Source organism: Coregonus lavaretus (genome assembly GCF_964263955.1).
Source record: "Coregonus lavaretus genome assembly, chromosome: 13".
Classification (NCBI taxonomy): domain Eukaryota; kingdom Metazoa; phylum Chordata; class Actinopteri; order Salmoniformes; family Salmonidae; genus Coregonus; species Coregonus lavaretus.
In genome coordinates, this window is record NC_140000.1 from 52,698,220 (window position 1) to 52,713,970 (window position 15,751).

Sequence of the window (15,751 nt, forward strand, 5' to 3'; positions counted from 1 at the left end):
CTCAGTCAGCGTGCATGTGCCTGGCCCACCACAAGGAGTCGCTAGAGCGCAATGGGACAAGGAAATCCCGGCAGGCCAAACCCTCCCCTAACCCGGACGACGCTGGGCCAATTGTGCACCGTCTCATGGGTCTCCCGGTCACAACTGGCTGTGACACAGCCTGGGATCGAACCCGGGTCTGTAGTGACGCCTGTCGTGACGCCTTAGACTGCTGCGCCACTCGGGAGGACCCTCTTGTATTTACTTCTATTGTGAGTATGAAAATGTATGCACTCACTAACTGTAAGTCGCTCTGGATAAGAGCGTCTGCTAAATGACTAAAAATGTAAAAATGTAAATGTGAGTTGGCCATGCAGTGCAGGGGAACATCCTGACAGGACTTGTATTTGGGCGAAATTCTATATTATTAAATCATCTTATTAAAATGTTATAAGATATCATAATTAAACAATGTGCGATCTAGGACTATTGTTAACAAAGAGGTGGATGCACTAGCTTTGTGTGTGTGTGTGTGTGTGCGCGTGTGTGTGCGCGTGTGCGTGTGTGCGTGCATGTGTTTGCACTCCAGGTCAATAGGTGGCAGTAACATTCACTAGGTTAACTCAACTACAGTAACTGAAGAAGCCGTATTACTACACACAGTCCAGGAAGTCACACAATAACAGCTGTTAATTTTGTAACGTTTATAGTCATGTCACAGCAGTGAGTAGGAAGGAGATTCCAAGATGTGGGAAGTGTGCAGGAGGGCATGGGATAGAGGACTGTGTAGTTTCGGTGGATAAAGGTGTGCGTGTTAATGGTAGGGGTGCTCATGTTGCTGGAGATCGGAAGTGTCCGGTGCGAGAGAGGCAGGTTGAGGTGGCTAGAGTCAGAGTAGTGCAGAAGGTGTTGTATGCTGAGGCAGTGAAGAAAGGAGAGGAGGATGGGTCTAGGGTGAGGGATCCTGAGAGGATTCCAGTGAGTACTAGATTTGTGCCAGCACAGAGGGATAGGCCAACGAGTGATTTATGCTTCAGTAAGGTTGGCTTCTTAGCGTTCATATCAACGGTTATCAACTGTACCGCAGAAATGGAACGTAAATCACAGAAAATAGATGTTGTGGTGGCAGCTGCAGAGATGTATTTAGCTATACGAGATTTGACTTCAGAAGGGTTACAGGGTGTGTTGAGGGGTGTTGTCCCATCCTCCCAGGCTGTTGGCATGGTGCAGGAGCAGATAGGGTCAAAGTAGTGGAATGGGGTAGTGGGTTTTCAATGAGTGTAGGTGGTGGAGTCTAGGGCTATATTTCACTTTCTTAGAGGAAAAGGACTAATGAAGATAATGTATACTGAACGAAAATATAAACGCAACATGCAACAATTTCAAAGATTTTACTGAGTTACAGTTCATATAAGGAAATCAGTCAATTGAAATAAATGAATTAGGCCCTAATCTATGGATTTCACATGACTGGGAATACAGATATGCATCTGTTGGTCACAGCTACCTTTTAAAAAAAAGCTAGGGGCATGGATCAGAAAACCAGTCAGTATCTGGTGTGACGACAATTTGCCTCATGCAGCGCAACACATCTCCTTCGCATAGAGTTGATCAGGATGTTGATTGTGGCCTGTGGAATGTTGTCCCACTCCTCTTCAATGGCTGTGCGAAGTTCAGCTTCCAAGATTTGTGTACTGATCCTTGTGACATGGGGCCATGCATTGTGATGCCGAAACATGAGGTGATGGCGGCGGATGAATGGCACGACAATGCAGTGGTGGAAAAAGTACCCAATTGTCAGTAAAGATACCTTAATAGAAAATGACTCAAGTAAAAGTGAAAGTAACCCAGTAAAACACTACTTGAGTAAAAGTCTAAAAGTATTTGGTTTTAAATATACTCAAGAATCAAAAGTAAATGTAATTGCTAAAATATACTTAAGTATCAAAAGTAAAAGTAAAAGTACAAATTATTTCAAATTCCTTATATTAAGCAAACCAGATGGCGCCATTTTCTTGTTTTTCTAATTTACGGAAAGCCAGGGGCACACTCCAACGCTCAGACATAATTTACAAGTGAAGCGTCTGTTTAGTGAGTCTGCCAGATCAGAGGCAGTAGGGATGACCAGGGATGTTCTCTTGATAAGCGCGTGAATTGGACCGTTTTCCTGTCCTGCTAAGCATTCAAAATTTACTTTTGAGTGTTAGGGAAAATGTATGGAGTAAAAAGTACATTATTTTCTTTAGGAATGTAGTGAAGTAAAAGTAAAAGTTGTAAAAAATATAAATAGTAAAGTAAAGAACAGATACCCCAAAAAACTATTTAAGTACTTTACACCACTGCGACAATGGGCCTCAGGATCTCGTCACGGTACCTCTGTGCATTGAAATTGCCATCTATAAAATGCAATTGCTTAAGCTTAAACCTGTCCATACAATAACCCCACCGCCACCACGGGGCACTCTGTTACAGCTTTTCTCGATTGTTTACACACATTTTCTGAAAGCATGCCTCATATTCTCAGAACTCTACACACAAATCAAAAAACACACACACAATGGGCAAAACCCCTCAATTATCCAGAAAAATTAAACTTTACATTCAAAACAATGTTATTTCTTATCAAAATGGTATTTTGTTTTCAAATGACACACACAAACCATCATATGAATATACATTTATAAGAACCAGTTGAACACTGATGTGCTCAATGTAAAACACTGTGATGAATGGAAAACACTTCTTCTCCATTCATCATAATGACTTAGGCCTTTTTTTGGTTCCGTGTTGCCATTACTACGGACAGTACATACATAAGTGTGTTGTAAAATATTTGAGAATATTGTTTTTATACTCAGAACACACAAATACACGGTAACAAATATATTTCATTTTTCCCACAAAAACAATGTACACAGTGTACATCCCATTCCCAACCAACACAAAGTTGCACATACAGTGGTCTACATACAAAACAGAAGAATTGAATGTATAAAGTTACAGTAAAAAAAAAAAAAACTATGCTGCATCCTCTCTTCTGTTGCGGTCTGGCCACAGCACCTCATCCACATCACAAGCAATGTTTTCCCTGGCCAAGCAGCGGGGGAAATATCGCCTAGCATGGCGATTCCAGCCATGAAAAGCATCAGCTGCTATATCTCCACATGCGTCTTCCAAAGTTCCTTTCCTGAGGATGGCTCACCCCTCACAGTTCTGGGTGACTTCAACCTCCCTACGTCTACCTTTGACTCATTTCTCTCTGCCTCCTTCTTTCCACTCCTCTCCTCTTTTGACCTCACCCTCTCACCATCCCCCCCTACTCACAAGGCAGGCAATACGCTTGACCTCATCTTTACTAGATGCTGTTCTTCTACTAATCTCACTGCAACTCCCCTCCATGTCTCCGACCACGACTTTGTATCCTTTTCTCTCTCGCTCTCCTCCAACACTACTCACTCTGCCCCTACTCAGATGGTAATGCACCGTCGCAACCTTCGCTCTCTCTCTCCCGCTACTCTCTCCTCTTCCATCCTATCATCTCTTCCCTCTGCTCAATCCTTCTCCCTCCAATCTCCTGATTCTGCCTCCTCAACCCTCCTCTCCTCCCTTTCTGCATCCTTTGACTCTCTATGTCCCCTATCCTCCCGGGCGGCTCGGTCCTCCCCTCCTGCTCCGTGGCTTGAAAACTCATTGCGAGCTCACAGAACAGGGCTCCGGGCAGCCGAGCGGAAAAGGAGGAAAACTAGACTCCCTGCGGACCTGGCATCTTTTCACTCCCTCCTCTCTACATTTCCTTCATCTGTTTCTGCTGCTAAAGCCACTTTCTACCACTCTAAATTCCAAGCATCTGCCTCTAACCCTAGGAAGCACTTTGCCACCTTCTCCTCCCTGCTGAATCCTCCTCCCCCCCTCTCTGTGGATGACTTCGTCAACCATTTTGAAAAGAAGGTTGATGACATCCGATCCTCGTTTGTTAAGTCAAATGACACTGCTGGTCCTGCTCACACTGCCCTACCCTATGCTTTGACTTCTTTCTCCCCTCTCTCTCCAGATGAAATCTTGCGACTTGTGATGGCCGGCCGCCCAACAACCTGCCCGCTTGACCCTATCCCCTCCTCTCTTCTCCAGACCATCTCCGGTGACCTTCTCCCTTACCTCACCTCGCTCATCCTTGACCGCTGGCTATGTCCCTTCCGTCTTCAAGAGAGCGAGAGTTGCACCCCTTCTCAAAAAACCAACACTCGATCCCTCTGATGTCAACAACTACAGACCAGTATCCCTTCTTTCTTTTCTCTCCAAAACTCTTGAGCGTGCCGTCTCTAGCCAACTCTCTTGCTATCTCTCTCAGAATGACCTTCTTCATCCAAACCAGTCAGGTTTCAAGACTGGTCATTCAACTGAGACTGCTCTTCTCTGTGTCACGGAGGCTCTCCGCACTGCTAAAGCTAACTCTCTCTCCTCTGCTCTTGTCCTTCTAGACCTGTCTGCTGCCTTTGATACTGTGAACCATCAGATCCTCCTCTCCACCCTCTCCGAGTTGGGCATCTCCGGCACGGCTCACTCTTGGATTGCGTCCTACAGTGAGGGAAAAAAGTATTTGATCCCCTGCTGATTTTGTACGTTTGCCCATTGACAAAGAAATTATCAGTCTATAATTTTAATGGTTGGTTTATTTGAACAGTGAGAGACAGAATAACAACAAAAAATCCAGAAAAACGCATGTCAAAAATGTTATAAATTGATTTGCATTTTAATGAGGGAAATAAGTATTTGACCCCTCTGCAAAACATGACTTAGTACTTGGTGGCTAGGCCACTCCAGGACCTTAATGTGCTACTTCTTGAGCCACTCCTTTGTTGCCTTGGCAGTGTGTTTTGGGTCATTGTCATGCTGGAATACCCATCCACGACCCATTTTCAATGCCCTGGCTGAGGGAAGGAGGTTCTCACCCAAGATTTGACGGTACATGGCCCCGTCCATCGTCCCTTTGATGTGGTGAAGTTGTCCTGTCCCCTTAGCAGAAAAACACCCTCAAAGCATAATGTTTCCACCTCCATGTTTGACGGTGGGGATGGTGTTCTTGGGGTCATAGGCAGCATTCCTCCTCCTCCAAACACGGCGAGTTGAGTTGATGCCAAAAAGCTCCATTTTGGTCTCATCTGACCACAACACTTTCACCCAGTTCTCCTCTGAATCATTCAGATGTTCATTGGCAAACTTCAGACGGGCATGTATATGTGCTTTCTTGAGCAGGGGGACCTTGTGGGCGCTGCAGGATTTCAGTCCTTCACGGCGTAGTGTGTTACCAATTGTTTTCTTGGTGACTATGGTCCCAGCTGCCTTGAGATCATTGACAAGATCCTCCTGTGTAGTTCTGGGCTGATTCCTCACCGTTCTCATGATCATTGCAACTCCACGAGGTGAGATCTTGCATGGAGCCCCAGGCAGAGGGAGATAGACAGTTCTTTTGTGTTTCTTCCATTTGCGAATAATCGCACCAATTTATACCATTTTTGACATGCGTTTTTCTGGATTTTTTTGTTGTTATTCTGTCTCTCACTGTTCAAATAAACCTACCATTAAAATTATAGACTGAGTGGAACAGTGTTTAAAGACACGACCACTTATGTGTTACGTGAATTTCTATCCCAATGTTTCAAAAATGAACTTATTACTCAGTCTGTATCCCAGATGTTGTAAATCTCCAATAATCAGACCAAGCAGCCCAGCATACAATCATCAGGCTTTATTCATGAGAACGTTCTGAAACAAAAATTGTATATATACACGTCAGAGAATCCCTCCCCTCTTTAGGTGGGCTGTAGTTTTCCACTGGAAAACTGCTCTCCTGACCATCAGGTCACACACATACACACACACACACACACTCACACACATGCGGGGGGACCTAGTGAATGACCTGCAGAGAGCTGGGACCAAAGTAACAAAGGCCCGTCTGAAGTTTGCTAGAGTGCATTTGGATGATCCAGAAGAGGATTGGGAGAATGTCATATGGTCAGATGAAACCAAAATATAACTTTTTGGTAAAAACTCAACTCGTCGTGTTTGGAGGACAAAGAATGCTGAGTTGCATCCAAAGAACACCATACCTACTGTGAAGCATGGGGGTGGAAACATCATGCTTTGGGGCTGTTTTTCTGCAAAGGGACCAGGACGACTGATCCGTGTAAAGGAAAGAATGAATGGGGCCATGTATCATGAGATTTTGAGTGAAAACCTCCTTCCATCAGCAAGGGCATTGAAGATGAAACGTGGCTGGGTCTTTCAGCATGACAATGATCCCAAACACATCGCCCGGGCAACGAAGGAGTGGCTTCGTAAGAAGCATTTCAAGGTCCTGGAGTGGCCTAGCCAGTCTCCAGATCTCAACCCCATAGAAAATCTTTGGAGGGAGTTGAAAGTCCGTGTTGCCCAGCGACAGCCCCAAAACATCACTGCTCTAGAGGAGATCTGCATGGAGGAATGGGCCAAAATACCAGCAACAGTGTGTGAAAACCTTGTGAAGACTTACAGAAAACGTTTGACCTGTGTCATTGCCAACAAAGGGTATATAACAAAGTATTGAGAAACTTTTGTTATTGACCAAATAGTTATTTTCAACCATAATTTGCAAATAAATTCATAAAAAATCCTACAATGTGATTTTCTGGATTCTTTTTAAGTGGGAGAACTTGTACAATTGGTGGCTGACTAAATACTTTTTTCCCCCACTGTACACCTTAGCCAAATACATTTAAACTCAGTTTTTCACAATTCCTGACATTTAATCCTAGTAAAAATTCCCTGTCTTAGGTCAGTTAGGATCACCACTTTATTTTAAGAATGTGAAATGTCAGAATAATAGTAGAGAGAATGATTTATTTCAGCTTTTATTTCTTTCATCACATTCCCAGTGGGTCAGAAGTTTACATACACTCAATTAGTATTTGGTAGCATTGCCTTCAAATTGTTTAACTTGGGTCAAACGTTTCGGGTAGCCTTCCACAAGCTTCCCACAATAAGTTGGGTGAATTCTGGCCCATTCCTCCTGACAGAGCTGGTGTAACTGAGTCAGGTTTCTAGGCCTCCTTGCTCGCACACGCTTTTTCAGTTCTGCCCACAAATGTTCTATAGGATTGAGGTCAGGGCTTTGTGATGGCCACTCCAATACCTTGACTTTGTTGTCCTTAAGCCATTTTGCCACAACTTTGGAAGTATGCTTGGGGTCATTGTCCAAGCTTTAACTTACTGACTGATGTCTTGAGATGTTGCTTCAATATATCCACATAATTTTCCTTCCTCATGATGCCATCTATTTTGTGAAGTGCACCAGTCCCTCCTGCAGCAAACCACCCCCACAGCATGATGCTGCCACCCCCGTGCTTCACGGTTGGGATGGTGATCTACGGCTTGCAAGCTACCACCTTTTACCTCCAATCATAACGATGGTCATTATGGCCAAACAGTTCTATTTTTGTTTCATCAGACCAGAAGACATTTCTCCATTAAGTACGATCTTTGTCCCCATGTGAAGTTGCAAACCGTAGTCTGGCTTTTTTATGGCGGTTTTGGAGCAGTGGCTTCTTCCTTGCTGAGTGGCCTTTCAGGTTATGTCGATATAGGACTTGTTTTACTGTGGATATAGATAATTTTGTACCTGTTTCCTCCAGCATCTTCACAAGGTCCTTTGCTGTTGTTCTGGGATTGATTTGCACTTTTCGCACCAAAGTACGTTCACCTCTAGGAGACAGAATGCGTCTCCTTCCTGAGCGGTATGACGGATGCGTGGTCCCATGGTGTTTATACTTGTGTACTATTGTTTGTACAGATGAACGTGGTACCTTCAGGCGTTTGGAAATTGCTCCCAAGGATGAAGCAGACTTGTGGAGTTCTACAAAAACAATTCTGAGGTCTTGGCTGATTTATTTTGATATTCCCATGATGTCAAGCAAAGAGGCACTGAGTTTGAAGGTAGGCCTTGAAATACATCCACAGGTACACCTCCATTTGACTCAAATGATGTCAACTAGCCTATCAGAAGCTTCTAATGCCATGACATCATTTTCTGGAATTTTCCAAGCTGTTTAAAGGCACAGTCAACTTAATGTATGTAAACTTCTGACCCACTGGAATTGTGATACAGTGAATTATAAGTGAAATAATCTGTATGTAAACAATTGTTAGAAAAATTACTTGTGTCATGCACAAAGTAGATGTCCTAACCGACTTGCCAAAACTATAGTTTGTTAACAAGACATTTGTGGAGTGGTTGAAAAACGAGTTTTAATGACTCCAACCTAAGTGTATGTAAACTTCCGACTTCAACTGTATGTATTTGTACTCAGGTCTGCTCCTGATAATTCCATAAATCGCAATGTAATATTTAGTTCCCAAAGTGTCACAGTACTGTATGAGGAACTGACATTTGTTTGAATTTAGGTATTAATCATTTGAACTAACCATGAACATGTAAATATACCGGTATACTATTTCGTTCTTTGAACCTGTGCTATTGTGTAAAATGTAGGTTCAGGTCTCTCGCTCGGTCTCGCTCTCTCTTTCTATCATATTTTAAATAACTTTAAAGTTAATTTTATGACCATCCTGTGTCACTTTAGTTGGACTGAGAAAATACACTTTGTCAAGAAGCATTATGACCATCATAATCATGTAAGCCAGATAAGCCGATCACGTACCTGCCCTGTCATCAGTCATCTGTCAAAAACAGGATGTCTTGTCCTGTTGCTGAAATCTGCTCCTGCATTTATCCCAGTCATCAGCAACAGAAACAGAGAATTGGGGTAAGTTCATGTATGACATCAATGTGTGTGCAATTATAATGATAATTTAATATGGTCAATTTCAGAAAATGTTATATAACATAAACATACTGTTGACAAATAGGCTATGGTGTAATGGAATGTTTTACCTTGTTTTGTGGGTTTTGACACTCTTATGTAGGTGTCATAACCAGCCATAAAATAATGCAATATATGTCACAACAGGTCTAAATATATGTAACAGTGTTATGAGCATATTATGACAGTTTCTGACAAGTTATGCCAGCTGTTATGACATATTACGACATGGTTATGACCGTGTCATAACGTGTTATGACCGTGTCATAACGTGTTATGACGCTGGGTGTCAAGTAAAGTGTTACCGCATATTCATATATTTCTCCTTTCTGTAATACACGATTTCCAGTGTTTTGTTTGTAACACTGATAGAGGAATTTGTTAATGTGACTAAAATTATAGGAATGTGATAGAATCATAAAACTACAATAAGTTTAGTTAGAAGAAAAACAAGGGCTTTGGCTTATTTTCATATCTATGCTAGCAGGAAACAGAATGTGAAACTAGACACTGAAGAACATGTCCCCATCTTAGGTGTCTGTGTAGGATGCATGTTTGCTCAGCAACAGACTATTTAGGTCTTATAAAAATAAATGTGCTTCTTCAAACTTATAGAGAAATGAGACAGTTGTCTAAATATGGGCTAGGAGCTTTTTCATTGGCCCATTTAGGGGCGTAGTAAAGGTATAAAAACATTGTGCACTGTATGATTTTCAGAGCGCTCTCAATGAATAAAGGCTGACTATTGCATAATTGGGTCTTTGCTTATTTTATTTAAACTAAGAGATTTACAACCTCGGGAAATATTCAAAGATTTAAGAAGTAGTTGACTTCAACAATTGAGATAACAAAATTCTCGTAACAAACACTTGGGTTGATGGTCACTAGACTCGATGCTGTATGTTATGAATTAAACTCATATCTGTTGAAAGTGATTGACGCCAGATTGGAGATACAAGGACCGAGGACACACTGATTATTATTGTATTGTCTGAACACTGTGATTCTGTAGCCAGTGGCAAAGTCACTTACATTTTGTTTTGACTTTCCAAAGGCCTCTGGGGCTGATTTTTAAAGAACAGTTGTCTGCTGATAAGGATATAAGGCCAGTTAGACATTTTCTCTGCTTCTGTGCTGGAAGTACCGCCCTGTTGCAACTTGTAATAAACTGGATAGATTTTTGATTGACTTTATTTGCGACTGCTCTTCTCTTTTGTTCACCTGGAAATTCCTCTTACGAGTACCATCCACTTATACTCCCCTGCTTTTCTCATCAGCACTTCAATTCAACCACTCAAATGACAGCCCAGTCTTCAAAGACAGTGCTGTCCCTGGACTCTGAGGCAGTGCGCTCACTCAAAGATGGCATCAACTTTAAGAAGAGCCCAGATGATGGGAAGTGCTACATCATATACAAAGAAAATGGAGAGCTGAAGGCCTGCAAGAACCAATGCAAACACCAAGGAGGCCTGTTCATCAAAGACATTGAGGACTTAGATGGAAGGTAAGTAGACTTAAAGGGGAAGTTCAGGATTCTACAACTCAAGATAGCTGAAGTTTGTAGTGGCTGTTTAGAGAATACCCAACCATGGATTACAGTTTCTCCTGGCCCATAGACTACTTTCAGGCCGAGGAACCATCTAACATCAAGTTGTAAAATACAGAGGCTTAGATATAACATATCTATTCAGTGGGACTGAAAGGTTTTTCTGATACAGGACGGTCCGATGTACAAAACACTACTGGAAGCTGAACGTCTCAACTATGCAGTATGTGAACCCTCCCGACAGCTTCACACAGGATGAGCTGGGTAAGTTGAGCTGCTATTTTATTTATTTATTATTATTTATTTAACTAGTCAAGTCAGTTAAGAACAATTTCGTATTTAATATGACGGCCTACTAAAAGGCAAAAGGCCTCCTGCTGGGACGGGGGCTGGGATTAAAAATAAAAATATAGGACAAAACACACATCAAGACAAGAGAGACATAAAGCGAGACCTAAGACAACAACACAGCATGGCAGCAACACAACATGACAACAACACGGTAGCAACACAACATGACAACAACACGGTAGCAACACAACAGGCCTTTCCCAACAATGTAGAGCAGGGGTGTCAAACTCATTTTAGCTCAGGGGCCACATGGAGGAAAATCTATTCCCAAGTGGGCCGGACCGGAAAAATCATGGTATATATAACTTAAAAACAACAACTTCAGATTGTTTTCTTTGTTTTAATACGATAAACATACAACATAAAGCTGGAGCCTGAGGAAAGTGTGTCCAAAATAGTACAAGCACAACATCACTATTAATCATAAAACACGTCAAGTTTATTTGAAAATTCTAAAGAAAAAGAACACACAAACACACAATGCCTCAGTGATTAACAGAACTGTTTCACAGATCACAGAACTATATCAGGGTGTCATTTCTCAGGCAGAAATGTAGATAAAAATAATGAAATCCTGTTCCCCAAACAAGTGCAAGAACCACAGAGTCAAGAATAGGTTAAATATACAAATAAAATGAAATAAATTAAAAACAATAGCACATAAACATAAAAACATATAAACATAAAGCTGGAGCCTGAGGACAGTGTCCAAAAGCACAACATCACTATTAATCATAAAACACCTCAAGTTATTTGAAAGTTCTGAGGACAAAGAACACACAAACACACAATGCCTCAGTGATTAACAGAACTGTTTCACAGATCACAGAACTATATCAGGGTGTCATTTCTCAGGCAGAAATGTAGATAAGAATAATGAAATCCTGTTCCCCAAACAAGTGCAAGAACCACAGAGTCAAGAATAGGTTAAATATACAAATAAAATAAAAACAATTAAAAACAATAGCACATCAACATAAAAACATATAAACATAAAGCTGGAGCCTGAGGACAGTGTCCAAAAGCACAACATCACTATTAATCATAAAACACCTCAAGTTATTTGAAAGTTCTGAGGACAAAGAACACACAAACACACAATGCCTCAGTGATTCACAGAAGTATATCACAGATCACAGAACTATATCAGGGTGTCATTTCTCAGGCAGAAATGTAGATAAAAATAATGAAATCCTGTTCCCCAAACAAGTGCAAGAACCACAGAGTCAAGAATAGGTTAAATATACAAATAAAATAAAATCAATTAAAAACAATAGCACATCAACATAAAAACATATAAACATAAATCTGAAAGCGTTGCTCAAACTCCCGTAACAGTCCCGTTATTTTATCTTTGAACCGCTTCATGTCTGCCACATGTTGGGTCGCGCACACATTTTTCAGACAGGGGAAGTGAGCTGCATCACCACCGGCAAGTTGCGTCTCCCACAATGACAGCTTCAACTTGAAAGAACGTATGCTGTCATGATACTGCGTGACAACTTTGTTGCGGCCTTGCAGCTGTTTGTTCAAGTTATTCAGGTGCTCTGTAACATCCACCATAAATGCAAGGTCCTGCATCCATTCTGCGGAATGAAATTCTAACACTGGTTTGCCCTTTTCTTCCATGAACTGTTCAATTTCTTCTCGTATTTCAAAGAAACGCCTCAGCACAGCACCTCGGCTTAAACATCTTACCTCAGTGTGGTATGGCAGGCCATAGATGTGGTCTTTCTCTCTGAGAAGGCTGTCAAACTGACGGTGATTCAGGCTTCTGGATCGGATTAAATTAACAGTTTGGATGACCACCTTCATGACGTTATCCATCTTTAATGACTTGCAACACAAAGCCTCCTGGTGCAAAATACAGTGAAAAGTCAAAAAATCACGTCCTCCATTTGCAGATTGCACTTTCTCTCTGAACTTTGTCACAACGCCTGCTTTTTTCCCGATCATTGAGGGCGCACCATCTGTAGCCAGGCTGACAGCGCGGGACCAGTCCACTCCGACCCTGTCCAGCGCGCCGACGAGTGCGGTAAAAATATCAGCTGCTGTCGTTGTATCTGTCATCGGCACCAACTCCACGAACTCCTCGGTGACGGTCAATGTGTCATCAACTCCGCGAATGAAAATGGCCAGTTGTGCAACATCTGTAATGTCCGTGCTTTCATCAATTGCAACCGAAAACGCAATAAATGACTTTACTTTTTGCTTCAACTGGCTGTCCAAATCCACTGAAAGATCAGAAATCCTGTCTGCAACTGTGTTTCTTGTCAGGCTGATATTTGCAAAAGCCTGCCGCTTTTCAGGGCACACAATCTCCGCTGCCTTCATCATGCATGTTTTTACAAATTCACCCTCACTAAATGGTTTTGAAGCCACTGCGATTTCATTAGCAATGAGGTAGCTAGCTTTCACTGCAGCGTCACTGATGTCTCGGCTGTGAGTAAACACAGACTGCTGTTTCTTCAGACCCGCCAACAGTTCATTCACCTTCTCTCATCTCCGCTGTCCTTGAAAGTTGTCATATTTGTCGGCATGAAGACTCACATAGTGGCGACGAAGGTTGTATTCTTTCAGCACTGCAACATGCTCTGAACACACCAAACATACAGCTTTCCCATTAAATTCCGTGAATAAATAGGATGACCATTTTTCTTCGAACACTCTGCACTCTGCATTCTCTTTTTTGACAGAGACATATTGGGGCAATGAGGGTGCCAAAGCACATAATGTTAAAAGTAGAAGCCGTAATAAATATCGCGGGCAAAACAAAGTAGCTCATTGGCTGCACGTGCTTGACCTACTTGCTCTGCCCTGGTATAAACATTTTTTTTTTTTTTATCATCTCGCGGGCCGGATTAAACCCGTTTGCGGGCCTGATCCGGCCCGCGGACCGGACGTTTGACACCCCTGATGTAGAGAGACATAAAATAAATAATAACACAAGGAATAAATACACAATGAGTACCGATACCGTGGCTATATACACGCCGTACCAGTACCGATACCTTGGCTATATACACGCCGTACCAGTACCGATACCATGGCTATATACACACGGTACCAGTACCGATACCTTGGCTATATACACACGGTACCAGTACCGATACCATGGCTATATACACGCCGTACCAGTACCAATACCTTGGCTATATACACGTGGTACCAGTACCGATACCTTGGCTATATACACACGGTACCAGTACCGATACCATGGCTATATACACGCCGTACCAGTACCGATACCTTGGCTATATACACACGGTACCAGTACCGATACCTTGGCTATATACACGCCGTACCAGTACCGATACCTTGGCTATATACACACGGTACCAGTACCGATACCTTGGCTATATACACACGGTACCAGTACCGATACCATGGCTATATACACGCCGTACCAGTACCGAAACCTTGGCTATATACACGTGGTACCAGTACCGATACCTTGGCTATATACACGCCGTACCAGTACCGATACCTTGGCTATATACACACGGTACCAGTACCGATACCTTGGCTATATACACACGGTACCAGTACCGATACCATGGCTATATACACGCCGTACCAGTACCGATACCTTGGCTATATACACGCCGTACCAGTACCGATACCTTGGCTATATACACGCCGTACCAGTACCGATACCATGGCTATATACACGCCGTACCAGTACCGATACCATGGCTATATACACGCCGTACCAGTACCGATACCTTGGCTATATACACGCCGTACCAGTACCGATACCATGGCTATATACATGCCGTACCAGTACCGATACCATGGCTTTATACACGCCGTACCAGTACCGATACCTTGGCTATATACACGCCGTACCAGTACCGATACCATGGCTATATACACGCCGTACCAGTACCGATACCTTGGCTATATACACGTGGTACCAGTACCGATACCTTGGCTATATACACGCCGTACCAGTACCGATACCTTGGCTATATACACAGGGTACCAGTACCGATACCGTGGCTATATACACACGGTACCAGTACCGATACCTTGGCTATATACACACGGTACCAGTACCGATACCTTGGCTATATACACACGGTACCAGTACCGATACCATGGCTATATACACGCCGTACCAGTACCGATACCTTGGCTATATACACGTGGTACCAGTACCGATACCTTGGCTATATACACGCCGTACCAGTACCGATACCTTGGCTATATACACACGGTACCAGTACCGATACCTTGGCTATATACACACGGTACCAGTACCGATACCTTGGCTATATACACACGGTACAAGTACCGATACCATGGCTATATACACGCCGTACCAGTACCGATACCTTGGCTATATACATACGGTACCAGTACCGATACCATGGCTATATAAACGCCGTACCAGTACCGATACCATGGCTATATACACGCCGTACCAGTACCGATACCTTGGCTATATACACACGGTACCAGTACCGATACCATGGCTATATACACACGGTACCAGTACCGATACCATGGCTATATACACGCCGTACCAGTACCGATACCATGGCTATATACACGCCGTACCAGTACCGATAACTTGGCTATATACACGCCATACCAGTACCGATACCATGGCTATATACACACCGTACCAGTACCGATACCATGGCTATATACACGCTGTACCAGTACCGATACCTTGGCTATATACACACGGTACCAGTACCGATACCGTGGCTATATACACACGGTACCAGTACCGATACCTTGGCTATATACACACGGTACCAGTACCGATACCTTGGCTATATACACACCGTACCAGTACCGATACCTTGGCTATATACACGCCGTACCAGTACCGATACCTTGGCTATATACACGCCTTACCAGTACCGATACCTTGGCTATATACACGTGGTACCAGTACCGATACCTTGGCTATATACACACGGTACCAGTACCGATACCATGGCTATATACACGCCGTACCAGTACCGATACCTTGGCTATATACACACGGTACCAGTACCGATAC

General features: G+C 42.9%; 1 protein-coding gene across 1 annotated transcript in view; it reads left to right on the forward strand.

The window, feature by feature from the left end:
• Window positions 1–8,708: 8,708 nt before the first annotated feature.
• cmah (cytidine monophospho-N-acetylneuraminic acid hydroxylase) overlaps window positions 8,709–15,751 on the forward strand; it is a gene marked incomplete at its 5' end in the record, with an annotated part of 38,249 nt that continues 31,206 nt past the window's right edge. Inside the window, 3 exons of the mRNA XM_084174599.1 lie at window positions 8,709–8,780; window positions 10,115–10,341; window positions 10,556–10,647. Of these exons, the coding sequence (XP_084030725.1) occupies window positions 8,709–8,780; window positions 10,115–10,341; window positions 10,556–10,647 (391 nt within the window). The remainder of the gene's footprint in view (window positions 8,781–10,114; window positions 10,342–10,555; window positions 10,648–15,751) is intronic.